The sequence below is a fragment of the Pelobates fuscus genome, chromosome 5, assembly GCF_036172605.1.
Source record: "Pelobates fuscus isolate aPelFus1 chromosome 5, aPelFus1.pri, whole genome shotgun sequence".
NCBI classification, from domain to species: Eukaryota; Metazoa; Chordata; class Amphibia; order Anura; family Pelobatidae; genus Pelobates; species Pelobates fuscus.
This window is the reverse complement of record NC_086321.1, coordinates 70,003,858-70,023,123: the sequence shown is the minus strand read 5'-3', so window position 1 is coordinate 70,023,123 and position 19,266 is coordinate 70,003,858. Positions and strand designations below refer to the sequence as shown.

Here is a 19,266-nt window from a genome sequence, read left to right as displayed (position 1 = left end):
TCACAGGCTCACTGCCCAGGTGTTATTTTTCACTCCAACGTCTCCTTCACCCCTCGTGACCAGCTTATCGCCAAATCCTGCCGCTTCCATCTCAAAACCATAACTCACATCCACCCCTATCTGGGTAAGGTGCTGGTCAATGCCGCTATCCTCTCACCTTGACTACTGCTGTCGGCTTCAGGGGTCTTAAGCATTCCCAGCTTGCCCTCTTATGGTCTATGATGAATGCGGATGCGAGGCTCATCTTCCTGTCCATCCACACCTACCACTGCCACTGTCAGTCCTTACACTGGTTTCCCAATATATATGGCTCAATTTAAAATTCTGGCACTTGCTTACAAATCTCTGCACAATTCTGCTCCTACCTACCTATCCTCACTAATACACAAGTACAGGCCATTATGCTCTGCCAAAAATCTGTGTCAATTCTCTGTTCATACCCGCACCTCTAACGCCCACCATCTTTCCTGCTTTATTAGACTTCTACCCAGTCTCAATTCCTTCAAAATATAATTACAAAAATACTTCTTTAGGAAAGCATATTAATTAAACTGTTAATAGCTTTCCCTCCCCGTACCTTCGTAACCCACTCTGCTTTCTCTTTTTGCAACTGTCAGCCTAAAAACTAACCCTTCATTTAAAACTATTCTAGTAACCTACATTTTCCTACCTTATCTCTTGTGCCACTTTGCCTGACTAGGATCCAGGACCTAATCTGAGGATGGGCACTGGTAGTGGGTTGTAGTCCTACCCTTACCTCTTGCGCCACTTTACCCCACTCCCTCTAAAATGCAAGCTTGTTTGAGCAGGGCCCTGAATATCCTCTGTTCCTGTGTGTCCAACTTGCCTTGTTGCAAATACTTGTCTGATAGTAATATTGTACAGTGCTGCTGAATTTGGCACTTTATTAATAAATAAGAAAAAATGTAGATTATTTGATTTAAGCACTAAGTAATAACAGTTTTTATACGAAGTCGTATGTCCTTTTATATCTTGTAATTTTCATTATGTGAGACATCTTGGCACTTTATACATTTATAACAATATTATTTTGTATTGATAAAGGCTTTCTGATCTTTCCAGACAATGTGTCCAGATGTATTTCGTGGTATCTGGGGAGGAAGCCGTTGCAGGGATTCTCCAGTACAAACAATTCGGAATTGCAGTTGCCCTCTCGGTAAATCATTTCTTTAAGCCATGAGTAAATATATTTGAGCATGTTTGTCATCTCTTGTATCAGCTGACACTATTTTGTTTGTCAAACATCCCTGATGTATAATGTGCAGAATATTGGCACTATAAAAATGATAATATTAATAGACAAAGATCTTAACAAGTGAGCTTGTATGACCTGAGATGTAAAGGATCACCTGGCACCCCGACTAGGTACCTCCATTGAAGGATGCTCCTGAGGGCTCCAAGCACTCCACCAGAGACCATAACCACCGCAGACCCCACGAACCGCCACAGTTTGGTTGGGGTCTCGCCGTCTCCTACCCACCCTGGACCTACAACAAGGCTCCGAGTTCCAGTGGGTGAACCTCTCTTTCCCCAGAGAGTGAAGCAGTAACAAGCTCTTAAAAGAGCTTAGTGATTATCAAAGGGAGTATGCAGAGCATAGCAATTCCTTGTAGCTTTTTACCCCAATAAGAGACAGGGGTCTAAGGCAAAAGCTGTAATCCAGGGGCAGAGGGTTCTGTCCCAAGTGCCTTGAACCCCAATAAGTTACAGGGGCAATAATCACAGGGCAGGAGGCCGACAAGCAGGACCCTCAAAAAAAGGGATCTGTTTGTCACAACCACATTGAGAAATGTGGCACATAGGAACCTGACCTGATGCCAGCAATGATTGCCCAAAGATTCTGTCAGAATAGTGTCTTTATAGACCAGAATGTTATGATTCCGTAGACCAGTAAAGGCTACACTGTGGCATTCCATCTGCTGAGAATCTTTCCAGGGGAATAAGTGTGCAGCTTGAAAGAACATGAGTAACTCCATCTAGAAAAGAGTGATAAAAAGTCATAAAAAGTGTGTATTCCTCAAGAAAGAGAGTGTTCCCTTGAAATAAATGCAGTAAAAATCAGCTTTGTAAAGGTGGCTTTGTATTTATCACCATTTAATTCTCTTCACTCAGTTTGCCCGGCATAGAGTGTTTCTAGATGGGGGTTAGGTAAGAAGCAGTCACTATAATTTCCTGTTGGCTCTTATTTTACATGTTGGAACTCATTCAATGAGGCTGGCTATTATCCAGGATACTATCCTTACATAAAGAAGTGCATTGCTATCATTTAAACCTAATTCACTTTTGATTGTTCTCTTGTGTGTTTCAGGTTGTTGTGAAGCCAAAGATAAATATATTGAACAATTTAAGGAAACTTTAAATACTTGCACATCAAAGAAAATAGCTGCTTTTATTGCTGAACCAATCCAGGTAATAAGCATTTAAACTCATATTTTATACATTTGTTTTCTATAATATTTTCATGTTTTTTCTATAATATTTTAAGTGTGAAATACAACAGTTCAGTTTTTGATTGACTTCCATGTACTGCTCATTCTACTCATGTATATTATATATTTAGGGTGTTGGAGGAGCAGTTCAGTATCCCAAAGGTTTTCTAAAAGAAGCTTATGAGCTCATACGAGAGAAAGGAGGGCTATGCATTGCAGATGAGGTATGTATTCTATAAAATGTATCTGTTATTTGTGTAATGGCTTTTGTTTGATCGGTCTGCATTTTATCCTCTGTGTCCATGCATATCCTTAAAAGGAACTGTCAAATTCCAGGATTTTTAAAGGGACACTGTAGGCACTCAGACCACTTCAGCTCATTGAAGTGGTGTGGGTGCTGTGTCCCTTTTGCACCTAGTGCTGCAATGTAAAACATTTCAATTCCAGAGAACTACAATGTTTACATTGCAGCTCTAAGTCTGCCCTCTGTGGCTAAGTCTGCCGAGGGACATCAGCACTGAGATCAGGCAAGTAAATAAGGGGTTTTTAACCCTTTATTTACTGGGGGGGGTGGCGCGAGGGAGAGGAGAGGCAGAGGGATCGGTAGTGCCAGGAATACAGCTTTGTATTCCTGGCACTACAGTATCCCTTTAACAGAATATTTACTTATACTTATATTTAACAAATATGTTTTTTGAGGAGTAAAAATAAAATTAAATATAAAAATCCACACCTTTTTCCTGCAACTGGGTGCCTCCATCTTAACTCCCAGTCAATCATTGTTAAAAGTTATGACATGGCAGTCCGCATAAAGAATGCATGCAAAAAATAGTAGTAATGTTGTTCCTACTTCTACTCTTCATTTGCAATGTTTAATCAGGCAAAAGCATATTAACACAATGTGATTTTCAATGTTTTGTTCAATGGCGTAAATTTCTAAAGTAACAGTTCCCCTTTAAAAACGATCTTGATAGTAGAGTATGGAGTCTGCCTCTACTCGTCACATGACTTCACCAACAGCACCAGAGGTATGCCACGTTGTATAAAACAAGGGTAAAGAAATCGATAGAGCTGTCTTCCCCCTCTAACAGCTAACAAATCCCACCCCAACGCCAAATTCTAAGAAACTAGCTTGCCACCAGGTGGTTGCAGGTAACAAAGGAAGAAGCTATGCAATGAGGTTTGACACTATACTGCAGAGTATTTCATGATAATAAGGACTGTATTGGATCAGGTAGTGAGAACAGGGAGGACTCCCAATTTTTTTTTCTTGAATCTAATTTGTTTGTTATTTATGGGAAGCCTATAGAATGTCTTTATCTACAGGAGCAGCAGGCGAGGAGAGATGGTTTAAAAAGAAAATCTTGAAATCAGCTTTTCAGATACTTTGCCATTAAAGGAGGGAGGAAAATGCTGACTACACAAATTACAATCACATCTGCCTTTTTTTAAGGTCCAAACTGGCTTTGGGAGAACAGGAAGTCATTACTGGGGTTTTGAGACTCATGATGTAATACCAGATATTGTAACAATGGCAAAAGGAATTGGTAATGGATTTCCAATGGCGGCTGTGGTAACAACTCCAGGTAAGTAATGGAATGTAGCCTACCTATTTTAATAATAAGAGTTACATCAAGAATACAGGCTGTCATTCATTTTAACCTGCCATCCCCAACTTGACTTCTATTCAAGATATATAACATTTCAGTGATACTCTTGTGTTTTCAAGTTGACTTGTTTTAATGCCAATACCCAGGAGCAAATGACATTGTCTTAAAGTCTGAGGGGGGTTAGTATGAGGGGGGTTTGATTGGACTGAGCTGGAATTTTATAAGACCAAGACAATCGCTGGAGGTGAAACTAGGCCACACTAGAAGATGTTTTATGTGTGTTATGACTCCTTTCTCCTCATCTTTCAGAGATTGCCAATTCCTATGCCCAGGCTTTGCATTTCAATACATTTGGAGGAAATCCTGTTGCTTGTGCAGTGGGCTCAGCCGTACTAGATGTAAGGATACTGTACATATGATGCTGTCTTAACAACCTTAATGAATGAAAATACTGGAATTATGAATGAATAGAACTTGGAATTAATTGCCATAGAATACATTTTTTTGTATACCATTTATTGTGCTTGGTAACATTCTTGTTATCATTTTGACCAAAAATTTTTAGATTTTATCCACATTTCATGGATTTTTCAAAATGTTGCATCCAAATTTGCACTTAGAATAAACACGTCAATAAGTACAATCAGGATCGGACTGGTTACAGCGGATGCAGGGTATGAGAGGGGAGATGGGGCTGATGGGTGAGAGGGAGGACATGGGACTGTTGGGTGAGAGGGGGAGACAGGGGCTGCTGGGTGAGAGGGGGAGACTGGATGCAGGGTATGAGGGAGGACATGGGGCTGCTGGGTGAGAAGGGAAGGGTGTGAGATGGGGCTGCAGGATGAGAGGGGGAAACCAGGGCTGCAGGGTATGAGAGGGGACATGGGGCTGCAGGGTGAGATGGGGGAGACAGGAACTGCAGGGTGAGATGGGGGAGACAGGGGCTGCAGGGTGAGATGGGGGGGCATGGGGCTGCTGGGTGAGATGGGGGGTATGGGGCCGCTGTGTGAGAAGGGGGTCATGGGGCTGCTTGGTGAGAAGGGGAGCATGGGACTGCTGGGTGAGAAGAGGGTCATGGGGCTGCTGGGTTAGAAGGGGGCATTGCGCTGCTGTGTGAGAGAGGGGCAGGGGCTGCAGGGTGTGAGAGGGAGGGATAGGGGCTGCAGGGTGTGAGAGGGAGGGACAGGGCTGCAGGGTGTGAGAGGGAGGGATAGGGGCTGCAGGGTGTGAGAGGGAGGGACAGGGCTGCAGGGTGTGAGAGGGAGGGACAGGGGCTGCTGGGAGAGAGAGGGATATGGGGACATGGGGGAAAAAAACAACTTACATTTCTAATTCATTATTTTAAAAAGAAACTGCACAGTTTACTCCCCCATCCCTCTTCCTTACCTTGATCCTTGGCAGGAATTATTTTTCCTGGTAGTCCAGTGGACGAAGTATCTGGTTTACACCCCTTGACAGGTGTAGACTGTAGACCATGTGCCCATGGCCTGTGCTGTGCATCAGTGTGCAGACTGGTGAGAGAGATCTTTGATCTCCCCACCGCACAGAGGTCCCTCTATGGGCCGGAGGTCAGGCAGCACCAGCCCTAAAGGGGCCTGTCTGGGAGATCCCTTGATCTCTCCTGTCAGCCTCGGCCCATGGCCATTGTGGCCCATATTTTATTTTTTGTGTTTTCCAGTAATTTGGAATTTGGTGATTTCAGAATTGTTACCATGCTACACAATCAGTCAGAGCTGTAATCCAACCACAATGCTCTGACTAAGCTTTCATCGAGTGGGAAAGCACTTATAAGGTCTTTTCCTGCTAAGCAAGTAATGATGCTACTCACCAGAACAAATTCAATAAGCTGTAGTTGTTCTGGTGACTATAGTGTCCCTTTAACAACTTACTACCGACTGTGCAACATGCAGCGAGTGGGGGCAGGTTTGCTAAACAATGAGCAATCAGTGACTGAATATTGTGCAAATGAAATTTGGTTGACAGTTTCTGAGTGACCAAATGGCTCACCAATCCCATTCGGATTCTGAATAAATGGTCATTTTTTTTTTTCATTCTTCTGAATATGAATGTACATATCTAGTTTTCATTGCACTGAGGAAGGTATTGTCCCTATTGTCAACAGTTTATTGTGGGCAAATGCTTGAGCCATGAGTATGAATTTCTAAATAGCACAAGAAACTAAATGTGGCTATGACTCAAGGTTTGAAGGGACACTATAGTCACTGGAACCATTACAGCTTAATGTAGTAGTCCTGGTTTCTGTAGCATGCCCCTGCATTCATAGAAAAGACAGTGTTTACACTGCTGCCTAGTAACACCTTTAGCGGAAGTCACTCAGACGGACACTAGAGGTGCTTCCTAGTCCAGTACTGCACACTGTACCGCATTACATTGATTCAATGCATCTCTATGAGGAAAAGCTGACTAACGCAGCATGCATTTAGCTGCACAAGGGCAATAGACAAGGGCAATAGCCTGCCAATGCTTTCATATGTGAAAGCATTGCTTTGGCTGAGATCATCTGGAGTGAAACAGGTGCAGTGTGGAAGAAAATTAAGTTTACCACATTTTTTTTCAAAGCAATCTGAGTGGGGTCAGGGACTTAAATAGTTAGAGAAAACACTATAATGTTAGGAATACGTTTGTATTCCTGACACTACTGTGTGCCTTTAAGGACCTCTGGTCTATACCAAGTCCATGTTAAAAAACTATGTATCTAACTTTTGTTTTATGTAGCAAGCAACATTTCATATGAACTATCTGATTTGTCCACTCTCAGGATGAAAAATATTTGGGTAAATCCTGCAGAGAAATACATTATTTGGCCACAATAACCCAGCTGGAAAATGCCCAAGTCTACTTTATTTACAGTTCTGCTATATTGGCCTTCAATTTTAAATTCACTTTTAAATACACACTCTATTAAATAAGCCCTGCAATGCTCTCTCAATGAAAACGCACATCTTTATAGATTCTTCTTCACAATTATTTCCGTCCAGGTCATTGAGGAGGAAGGTTTGCAAAATAACTGTAAAGTTGTTGGAACCTACTTGCTGCAAAAGCTTGAAAAACTCCGGGATAGTTTTGAAATTGTTGGAGATGTCCGTGGCAAAGGACTTATGGTGGGAATCGAAATGGTCCAAGATAAGGTAAGGAATCCATTTTCTTTGAGTCCTCGTTAGTATTTATTTATTTATTTGATGTACTTTGAAATAACAGTGACATAAATACAAAATATCCACATCATATGTTGTTATTATTAAATAAATATGTATTTTGAAGTGTGAAATACAATAAAAGTACACTCTTTATCCTGCAACTGGGCAACTCCCTCTTGACTACCTGTCAATCTTTGTTATAAACTCAGTACTTTGCACTTGTTGGTGAGCACAGAAAGATCATACAGAGAAGAGGAGAAATGAGACAATGTTTCTACTTCTCCTCTTTATTTGCAATTGTTGCCCGGTATGAACTGGATTATGATGTTATTTACTAAATCTTTCAAATAACCTTTAAAAGAAAACAGAGAATCTCATGGGAAAAAGGGTTAAAGGGATCCTATAGTTATCAGAACAACAACAGCTTATTGAATTTGTTCTGGTGAATAGAATCATTGCCTTCAGGCTTTTTGCTGTAAAAACGGTCTTTTCAGAGAAAATGCAGTGTTTCCATTACAGCCTAGTGATAACTTCACTGGCCACTCCTTAGATGGCTGTTTGAGATCTTTCCTGGGTCATTGCTGCCTAAAATGCATCCAAACATTCAGTATATCCTCCCTCTGCATGCAGACACTGAACTTTCCTCATAGAGATTCATTGATTCAATTCATCTCTATGAGGAGGTGCTGATTGGCCAGGGCTGTGTTTGAATTGTGCTGGCTCTGCCCCTGATCTGCCTCCTTGTCAGTCTCAGCAATCCTATGGGGAAGCATTGTGAATGGATCAGGCTTCCACTTCTGCTGATGTCAACAGGTCTAAAGGAAACAGAGCCATAGATAGCAGCTCCAGACTTGAAAACAAGCAAGATTTTGCTATTTTTAGGGAAGCATGTCCCCTCAAGGGGGGCTAGATTGTGGGTTTAATCCTATAGGGTCAGGAATATATATTTGTGTTCCTGATCCTATAGTGCTCCTTTAAGACCAGTAATAGGCAAGTTTGCAATGTTTTATTCAGTGGTAGAAATTTCAGAGAAACAACTGTTTCTCTTTCCTTACAACTAAAGAATATTATTGCAGTATTGGAACAGAGTATGCCAATGCATGCACAGATCTCCAATTCCATATGTCTCAGTACTGTACAGTAGTGTAATGTGAATTGTTGGGAATGCAATGTGAATTTGCAGGAACATTATATTGCATGTACATATAGAACGGTGGGGGTGTCATTCATAAGACCAACCTTAACCTTAACATATGCACTAACACTCCACAAGCATTTGGCTGTTTATTCAGAGACGGTGACCGTCCACTGAGAATGAAAAACAATATGGAATTAAAAAACAAAACTTATTTTTTTGTAGTGGCACATTTTAACAGGCATTGCTAGCAACAGCTGTGGGAATTGGGCTGTTTCTCAAAGATCGTAAGACTTAGTCTACGGAGGTTCCTTGGTTTTTGCAGGAACCTTTGTAGTCATCAGCATTGTGCTCGCACAAGGAGCTGAATAAATAGGATAGCAGCAACCATGGGATACAGCTTCAGGTAAGCATCACTACTTTCCATCCTACCTTCAGCCTCAGTAGGCTAAGCAAAGATGTCACCTTAGGGTCCTTTGCAAAATATGCAAAGACACTTTAAAGTGGAATAACTGCTTAGCCCAGGTTAACTGGTAAATACTTGGAATTGTATTCCTTCTCTATAACAATTGGCTCTGGTCTCACATGTATTTTCCTGTGTTTTGTTATACTGATGACTAGATAAAGTATCCTGCATTGTTTGCCATTAAATATTCTCATTTTCATATTTAGAAAACACTTCAGCCTCTCCCTTTGGACCAGATGAACCTCATCTGGGAAGACTGCAGAGAGATGGGGCTACTAATTGGAAAGGGTGGACTATATAACCAGGTAATATTTGAAATTTCTAAAAGTCTTAAAACCTTACGATGGTGAGGAACATGGCACCAGCCATAAATTAATGCACACCTAATTTTTTTTTCTCCTTATAAGAACATATTAATGAATTTAGCATTTTTTCCCATCTTTATTTATATACCAGTTTTGTATGTAAAACACATACATTCTCTCTTAATGGAACACTAGGAACACCTGTAAGAGAGTATATATGTTTTTACTTTTACAAAATTAGTATATAAATAAACTGGATAGAGATTCTGAATTCCATGTTCTTATCAAAACAGTATCAGATTTGCATGAACTCATTGAGCAGTCCTACAATTCCCACTCACCCATTAGCCAATGGCCAGGAGACATGCAGCCCTGGTAGTTGTGGCTAATTCTTACAATGGTCGCATGGCTGAAATCTGCCGACAGATTGATAGGACAGAGATCACACGTTCCTTTCTCCTAGTACATACATATGTAAAGGGTCACTATAAAAAATCACTGTGATTAACTCTTATATTTTTTTTAATGTAATGGTCTCCTATCCTAACCATAGAAAGTATAAATAGAAAGGTTTTTTTCTGACTTTCTTAGAATTTGTTTCTGTGTCATCAGCACAGCAGTAAAGATTACAGATGTGTGACATTGCAGGAGTTTTGCAGTGGCTAGCAACTTTTACACCTTGCTATTAACATTGGAATTTAAATTGTATGAACTACAGCCATAAATATATATATATATATATATATTTTTTTTTTTTTTAATACAGATTTTAATTCCACAATTGTTTTTTCTATATTTGCAGACATTTCGTGTGAAGCCTCCCATGTGCATCACTAAGGAAGATGTCGATTTTGCTGTAGATGTTCTGCAGGTGGCATTAACAAAGCATATGGAAAGATCATCGACATGAGCCCATAGACAAGAAATTTTGATTGAATCTCTCTGGTAGAGAATGTGATAAGGGCACTAGGGCAGTAGGAATGAAGAAAAAACAAAAACAAAAAAACAAACTTCAAAAATGTTTACGCATTATGGGAGCAAAATTTAAATGTAATACAAACACTGTTAATATTGTAAAGCGCTACGGAATCTGTTGGCGCTATATAAATGGCGATAATAATAATAGAGGTCTGTGTATACTTTCTAAGTTTCATGTTGTCAGGAATGGACCAGTGAATATCATTTAGTGGGTAAAATAAGCATATTGGAAACAATTCTACACTTACTAGACATAAGTCACACTGGATGCTGAAGACAGACTACCAATAGCGGTATGACATTCCTCCATTCCTCCCCACATTGTTTCCCTTAACCTGGTTTTCCTGGCGTATGTCCTGCTCTCGCGAGATGAAATTATGTAAGTGGAGGAGGATCAGGCTGCTGGGAGAAGTTTTAAAGTTTTGCAACTCTTTAATGTATTTTCCCATTTTTAGATGTTAATTATGCTATTTAATTCACTTTTCATGCATACCTCTTCAGATAGTTTCAACACTGTTTTCCCCACGTGCCTGTGGCCACAGAATTCTAAAACTCCCTACCTCAATAAATAAACAAACCTAAACTGCAAATAAAGTGAGCTTAAATGTATTAACTGGACTTTACAGGCATAAAAACTTCTAATATTCATATACTGGTATTTGATAACTGCATAAATAAATCTATGTATTGTAGTTGAATCTGTGAGTATAGTGAAAGTACACAGTTGTGTAAATGAAGGCTAGGTTAAAGATAATGGTAGGGTAAAGGGGGGGGGGGAGATTTAGTTAAGTGTATGAATTATTAAAAGCTTAAGAGGAGCTCTATCTAAGGTATAGGGCAGGGGTCCTCAAACTCTGGCCCCCCAGATAGTCAAAGAATCATGGGAGTTGTAATTCAGCAACATCTGGGGGGCCGGAGTTTGAGGACTCCTGGTATAGGGATTGTTAGGGCTAGAGTTGCGTATAGAGGTTTTGTATAGAGGTACATGTGGTGTTTCTTGTTTTAAGATGAGTTAAATCTAGGATTACGTTAGAGGTTTTTCCAGGAATAAGCTTTGCTTAAATATGGGACTAAGGAAGCAGTTAACTTTAGGCTAAGTGAAAAGGGGTGTTTAGGACGTTGTCTGTAGTCCAGTCACTCACCTATGATTTATAGCACAGTAGCAGGAGCTGTTACACAGTGTGCATCACTCAGAGCTTCCCTGCTCCTCCTGCAAGTCATTTCCTGTGTGAGAGGCTGTTTGTGGGCAGATGGGAAGTGTCCAGTCTCTTGCAGCTCTGCTATCCAACATATGAGGCTGGACTACTGAGAACACTGACCAAGTCCCCTGGTAATTATCTTTCCTGATTAACCCACTTGAGCTGTGAAAAAAGGCACATTTTAGGTTTGGGGGAAAAAGCACCACCTGCGGGATAAAGGCCTGAAGGGAAGTGCCTACTTTTCCTAATGGAAAATCTGGTTCTGACATTCCCAATCAGAAAGGGTGTATGATATCGATGGGTGCCCCTAACCCTGTGTCATCTTTTTATCTTCAACTTATATTTGGAGCCCCTTCCAGTAGCCATTATATGCTTATTCAAAAGTACATAGTGTAGCTGTAAGTTCATGAATGTCCACAGCTGCTAAAAAAAAAATTTCTTTATATTTAGAATGACACAGTAATTTGTCAGGGGTGTCCTCATAACATTCCCAAGAAGGAGAAACAAACTCTCTCTTAGACATGATTTAAATCTAGGAAAGGAAATATTTAGGTAGCAGTACTATCTATAGCTCCACACAATGGAAACCCATGCTATTTGCCCATTTTTTTTTTTTTTTATCCCATTGCTAAATAATCTGATATATTAACAGTATATGCTAATTTGTCACAAATCAGTTTGTATTCCTATGCCTTTGCCAGTTTGACTTCAACCCTTCAAAATGCTCATTGCAGTATTTTGGATTGTTATATTGCTTTTAAAATACAGGGTTGCTTAAATTTGCCATTGGAAATATCAAAATGGCAGTCATTTCTCTAGTTTTAACCCCTGAAGGACCAAACTTCTGGAATAAAAGGGAATCACGACATGTCACACATGTCATGTGTCCTTAAGGGGTTAAACTCTCCATGTTTTACCGAAAACATCTTAGAAAATCATACACCTCTACAGGTGCCTTAATGTAGCATGATATATTTCCCAAAAAACAAGATGATCTAGTAGAATCTTAGATGATTCTACTAACTGGTCTGAATTCAGTAGTAGCATGCTCTAGTTGGCTGATAGGACTGGGAAGATATAGAAAATGTCAAGACAACTTGTACCAGGTTTTGGTTTTATATCCATAAACCTTTTCAACTTGCCCTTACCACTGATTATTCAGCAACCCACAACAACATCACTATTGTAGACATGTGTACGTACAAAAACACACTCATACCTATGTGTTGCGCAAGTAAGCACTTACACCACATACAGACCCTGGAATGTCCTAAAAACTTGAAAAGAGAACTGTTATGGTTTTATAGGTAAACTAAATAGTCCATACAGTCAGTCCATACTAAACAATTTGGCATTCCATTATATATAATTATGGACTACAGCTTTGTTACAGACTAAAGCCTAAAATCATTATTTTTTATGGCTCAAGATATTAAATGGCTTTAACAGCCAATGCCTTTAACAAAACAGGGTAACCATGTCCCTCAGCCCCGATCCCCCTTCCTCCACATTTTGAAATCATTTAAGTTTGTGGAAATGCACCCCTCCATCTAAACACACTTAACACATAAAATACAGATTTTTAATATATTGCATTTCCTTATTATTTATTTATGTAGGTTACAGATGAGTTGTAAAAAAATTGTGAAATATCAAATCCAATTCTGTCCACAAGGCTGTTGTTTCTACAGCTACAAGTGAACTCTCAAAATAAAAATATAATTAATTCTGCCCGCTCAAAAAGAATAAAAATATAGAAAGCGAAGCGATCAAAAAATTTTAGAGACATCCAGACTGCTTCATCAGAGATGTGCTTGTTAGATCTATTTACATCCTCTATTCCAGCGCTCAAGAAAACAGAAGACCACTGCAGTGGCAAACCTTACAATCCTAGAACTGGGAATAAGAGGACTTAGATTCGCAAATCAGAATATCAGGATGTCATAAATAACCTTAAAAGATTACATTGGTGGATAGAATCAGAATTACCACACGTGCATCAAGCATAGGATGAGCAGAGGATCTAAACACCATCTTGAGTCAAAGCTTCTGCTTTCCAAAAGAAGATCCTCGCACTTCAAACTTCAGAGAATTGGAGGTTATATGGGAAGCCTTGCAAGCATTCAAAGATTACATAAAATGAAAGCCAGTGCAAATATACATCAGAAAACTTAAATACAGTAATTTATGTAAATTAACAAAGTGGTACAATAATTCAAGCATTGGCAGAATTATGTGCTCAGATCTTGTGCTGAGTAGAAAAGCTACAAAGTTTTGCATCCATTTAAAGACAGGAATGTCCTTATTTTTAGTCAATTGAAACTTCCAGCTTGCTAACATTTCCACCGGTAGCAATAATACCAAAGAAACTACAAATGATTTGCACACAGTAGGCCTCAATGATGGTCATTATTCCATGTTGACCAAACCCCTGTTGGTTTTCAGAACTGTTTAAGTAGGCAAAAGGAAGAGCATGGGAAACTCCTATAACAGAGAATACCCTGGAAAACAAGAATGTCTCAGCAGAAACACACCAAATATACCCTGCTCAAAATAAATAAATAAAGGGAACACAAAAAATAATACATCCTAGATCTGAATGAATTAAATATTCTTCTGAAATACTTCGTTCTTTACATAGTTGAATGTGCTGACAACCAAAATCACACAAAACAAAAAAAATGGAAATCAAATTTTTCAACCCATGGAGGTCTGGATTTGGAGTCACACTCAAAATTAGAGTGGAAAAACACACTACAGGCTGATCAAACTTTGATGTAATGTCCTTAAAACAAGTCAAAATGAGGCTCAGTAGTGTGTGTGGCCTCCACTTGCCTGTATGACCTTCCTACAACGCCTGTACATGCTCCTGATGAAGTGGCGGAAGGTCTCCTGAGGGATCTCCTCCCAGACCTGGACTAAAGCATCTGCCAACTCCTGGACAGTCTGTGGTGCAACGTGACGTTGGTGGATGGAGCGAGACATGATGTCCCAGATGTGCTCAATTGGATTCAGGTCTGGGGAACGGGCGGGCCAGTCCATAGCATCAATGCCTTCGTCTTGCAGGAACTGCTGACATACTCCAGCCACATGAGGTCTAGCATTGTCATGCATTAGGAGGAACCCAGGGCCAACTGCACCAGCATATTGTCTCACAAGGGGTCTGAGGATCTCATCTCGGTACCAAATGGCAGTCAGGCTACCTCTGGCAAGCACATGGAGGGCTGTGCGGGCCCCCAAAGAAATGCTACCCCACACCATTACTGCCAAACCGGTCATGCTGGAGGATGTTGCAGGCAGCAGCACGTTCTCCACGGCATCTCCAGACTCTGTCACGTCTGTCACATGCACTCAGTGTGAACCTGCTTTCATCTGTGAAGAGCACAGGGCGACAGTGGCGAATTTGACAATCTCTGTGTTCTCTGGCAAATGCCAAACGTCCTGCACGGTGTTGGGCTGTAAGCACAACCCCCACTTGTAGACGTCAGGCCCTCATACCACCCTCATGGAGTCTGTTTCTGACCGTTTGAGCAGACACATGCACATTTGTGGCCTGCTGTAGGTCATTTTGCAGGGCTCTGGCAGTTCTCCTCCTGTTCCTCCTTGCACAAAAGCGGAGGTAGCGGTCCTGCTGCTGGGTTGTTGCCCTCCTACGGCCTCCTCCACGTCTCCTGATGTACTAGCCTGTCTCCAGGTAGCACCTCCATGCTCTGGACACTACGCTGACAGACACAGCAAACGATTTCTCAAATAGTGTGAATTAAAACACTTTAATGGCAAAACCTGTTTCAGTGATATTGGAGCTCCCACAGGATGGAACACATCTAGCCTAAAGGGGCAAGTTTCGGCATTTAATCAGTTTTTTTTTTTTTTTTTTTTTTTTTAAGGCCACATAGCAGATTTATCCTTCAAAGAGGAATTCGTTTCCTACCTGTGATTTTTCCTTCATGTTGAATGCACTTTGTGAACACCAAGACAGAATTCTTGATTGCCATCATCTCAGCCAAGAATATTGGGGAGATTCAAACCATGTTGTCTTCTCCTAAATGTACAGTTTCATCATGACAAGGTAGTGTTACATCTTAGACCTTTATTCTGTCCTAAAATACTCTGTAAAGAGAATATCATCCAATCCATTATTCTGCCCACCTAATGCCAGAATCCATCTCCAAGGAACAGCGATTACACAATCTAGATGTGAAAACAGCTCTAGGAATTTATTAAGGTGAACATCAAAAAGGAAAATCTTCGGACTACCTTCTGAACATCGTTAAAAGGAAGGTATAAAGAAACTTCCAAAACTTTTATAGCCTGCTCAATAACAGAAGCTGTTCAGCTTGCACATTGTATAAAAGGAAAGATGTTTGCCGGAAAAGTTAAAGCACACTCTACAAGAGAAAAGGCAATGGATTTACCAGAAGACATTCGCAAAATAGCAACTCTGTTTTCTTTCACAACATTTACATTACTCTATAAGCTAGACATATTGTAAATAGCTCTTTTAGAGGGAGGTGGTAGTTGGGAGACATGTACCATTCCTGTGTGAGTGGGTGGTCTGTCACAGTATTAAAAGGGTGGGACATACTTAATAAAGTTATTTTTTTAGAGGAGGCAACCTGTCCATCATCAGAATAAACATCCCTTGTGTACTGCCACTAAAACCAAGGGCCATTTTTAATTATGGTGGGTTTACATTTAAAGGTTTCCTCCAACCAGAAGTCAGTGTTTTAAGAAAACACCGGTCTTTGAGTAATCCTTCTTATCCTCTATTAAAAAAAATAAATAAATAAATAAATTCTAAAAAAATAACGCATACATTTACCTCCTTTCCAGCACAGAGGCCAACTTCTCCACTCAGCCTGACCTTCCCCCGCTAACATTACTCCCGCTAGCTGCTGGTAGAGGGATGTAGGGTGAGGATGGGCTAAAGGGAGAAAATGTGAGTCACGCTTCGCCATCCATTATGCACAGAATAGATATTTGCCAGGCCAGAACTCTTGTTTCAGGCTGGCTACCAACAAGCCAGTGATGCTGCCGGAGGTGCTGTTACACCTCTGAAAGCAGAGGGGTTAAACTCTGTATGTGCAACATACAGCAAGTAAGGTTGGTATAGGTATTAAAGGGATACTGTAGTGTAAGGAACACAATTCTGCACTCCTTACATAGCTCGCTATGGCACCCAATTCCTCACCCCCATCCCGGAGAGAGTTAAAAAACAATTTCTGTACTAGCCCGATTCAAGCGCCAGTCAGTCATTCTCAGTGCTGGGTAGGCACTCAGCTTCCGCCATCCCCCAATGGGAAGGGGGGGTTATATGTATGTGCAGCGAGCTGCAATGCTTTCCTATGGGGATTTACATTGGTATGCAAAATTATTCAACCCCCATTGAAAATCAGGTTTATTGTCGAAATCTAGACTTTCAGCTGTTTGCAATAAACAAATAAAACAAAAGCAATTGAACTAGCTCACACAAATGTTTCACGTTGTTTCCCAAATTCAAATGAAACTTACAGTAACTTCTCCAGTCTCAAAATTATTCAACCCCCTGAATAGAATCCCTCACAACACAAATATACAAAACAGTTGTTGCCTCAAGCATGCCTGACGCAAGTAATGAAGGGCTTTGAGTGTCACATTTGACTGCATAAAATAGAATTATGGCTATGTCAAAAGAACAGTCCACAAAGTTAAGAGAAAAGATCATCGCCCTTTACAAACAAGAAGCAGGAAACAAAAAGATAGCGAAGGCATTGAATGTTCCAAGAGACACCATTGGAAGCATAGTTTGCAAGTTCAAAGTTGAAAGAACAGCAGTTACACTACCTGGACAGGGCATAAAAAGGAAGCTATCAATAGCTGCAACCAGATTTCTGGTAAGGCAGGTTGTGAAAAACCCTTAAGTTACTGCAAAAGACCTGCAGCAAGACTTTGTGGCAACAGAGGTTTCAGTGAACACAGTAATGCGCGTACTAAATGCAGAAGGTTTCCATTCCAGAACTCCAAGACGTACACCACTACTGACCCAAAAGCACAAGAACATTTGACTCCAATATGCTCAAAATAATACAAATAAGCCACAGAAGTTTTGGGATTCTGTTCTATGGAGAGATTTAAAAAAAATAAAAAAATAAAAATGCTGATGCTGCCATGATAAATAGCCAGGAAAAGAAAATTGCTAGATAAGCACGTAATTTAATTTTCTGTATTCCTGGCTAATCATGGCAGCATCACTTATGGGTATTACCCAAGCAAAAAAAACATGAAAGGGAGGGAAAAAACAATTCAATATGAATAGACACCAAAACTGAGAATGCTGCAAAAGGAATTCCAAATTTATTTATTCACTAAAACAGCTGATAAGACACCTCTCCCAAAAGAAGTCGTAGAATGAAGGTCCAGTTTGTAGTGCTTAATAAAGGTAGATGGAGTGGACCAAGTAGCTGCTCTGCAGATGTCATCCGGAGGAACCTCTGCCCAATTATCCCAAAATGTAGCCAGGGATCTGGTGGAGTGAGCTCTGATCTTGGCTGGAGGAGTCAGCTAGTTCCGCAGGTAGGAGTCTGTTATGACAGAAGCTATCCATCTCCGTGAGGGAGAGGCCGCTTCTCCCTTACGAAGGCCAGAAGGAAGGACAAATAATTTTTTTTTTTCTGAAGTCAGAAGTAACAGATAGGACTGTCTCTTTAAGTAAGGATGTTTGCATATGCGCAGTTCGTTCGAAAGAACACAGCCGTTTGCGCCTTTTTTCTAGACCAGTTTGCGCCAAATATGAGAACTGTGGTATAAACTAACAGAAGTTAGCCTGGAGAATCCCTTAGAAACAAACGACATAGCATTCGAATGGAAGAAAAATAACTAACGAAATGAAACAAACGAACAGGGAATCACTTACCATATGCTAGGCTTACCACAGGAACATGAACAAACTCCCGAACAAAGGATTCTACCGAACACGTGAGTACACGAATTGAGGAGAAGAAAAAAAAAAACTCCAGAATGAAGAAGGGAAAGGTCTATCTTCCATTGCCTCTAGGTTCTGTAGGGGGAATAATACAAGGCTTCTAATTTTATCAATGGAGCCGTAAACCTCAGCATGATATATGGATTATAAACAGATTAAAATTATTCATTTTGAATCTGACCTAGTTAGTCATGCTCATGCATGCAGTTTACTGGGTGCTTCAGGCACAGAGAGGCTGAACTGTGCGTGGGAGACCCATTGTACACATGGGAAGGTGGCCAAAAAAAAATAAAAAAAAATTGCTAAATAAAATTTCAACATGTCTGTCTGGTTAAAGACAGGAAAAAAGACTGAGGTATGGAAGGAGGATGGACCTTTTATGCCTCCAGTCTCTTTTTTTTTTATTAGTTAATCCTGTCCTGATCTGGTTAGGGGCAGAGCTACCCATAAGCTGCCATGATTAGCCAGGAAAAATACTTCCAGATATTTTTAAACCTTTGCCCCCTAATTTAAGACTATGTCCTCTTGTTGTGGTAGTTTTTCCTAGCTTCCTCCATTACTGTGCTGACTCCCTTTATGTATTTAAATGTTTCTATTGTATCCCCCCTGTCTCGTCTTTCCTCCAAGCTATACATGTCAAGTTCCTTTAACCTTTCCTTGTAAGCTTTATCCTGCAATCCATGAACCAGTTTAGTAGCCCTTCTCTGAACTCTCTCTTAAGTATCAATATCCTTCTGCGCACAATACTCCAAGTGAGTTCTCACCAGTGTTCTGTACAATGGCATGAGCATTTCCCTCTCTTTCTACTGCTAATACCTCTCCCTATATAACCAAGCATTTCTAGCAACATTGTCTGCCTACCTTTAAGTCATCAGAAATAATCACCTCTAAATCCCTTTCCTCAGATATTGCAGTTAGGACTATCAAATATTCTGTACTCTGCCCTTGGGTTTTTACGTCCAAGATGCATTATCTTGCACTTATCCACATTAAATGTCAGTTAC

The 19,266-nt window shown here is 40.4% G+C and overlaps 1 protein-coding gene across 2 annotated transcripts in view; it reads left to right on the top strand.

Moving 5' to 3' along the window:
• AGXT2 (alanine--glyoxylate aminotransferase 2) overlaps positions 1 to 10,247 on the top strand; it is a 37,399-nt gene extending 27,152 nt beyond the window's left edge. For both annotated transcript variants that reach the window (XM_063453970.1, XM_063453971.1), the window contains exons 7-14: positions 1,084 to 1,177; positions 2,330 to 2,430; positions 2,582 to 2,674; positions 3,904 to 4,036; positions 4,370 to 4,458; positions 7,060 to 7,209; positions 9,026 to 9,124; positions 9,927 to 10,247. In XM_063453970.1, the coding sequence (XP_063310040.1) occupies positions 1,084 to 1,177; positions 2,330 to 2,430; positions 2,582 to 2,674; positions 3,904 to 4,036; positions 4,370 to 4,458; positions 7,060 to 7,209; positions 9,026 to 9,124; positions 9,927 to 10,034 (867 nt within the window). In that variant the 3' untranslated portion in view covers positions 10,035 to 10,247. The remainder of the gene's footprint in view (positions 1 to 1,083; positions 1,178 to 2,329; positions 2,431 to 2,581; positions 2,675 to 3,903; positions 4,037 to 4,369; positions 4,459 to 7,059; positions 7,210 to 9,025; positions 9,125 to 9,926) is intronic.
• The last annotated feature ends 9,019 nt before the right edge of the window (positions 10,248 to 19,266 follow it).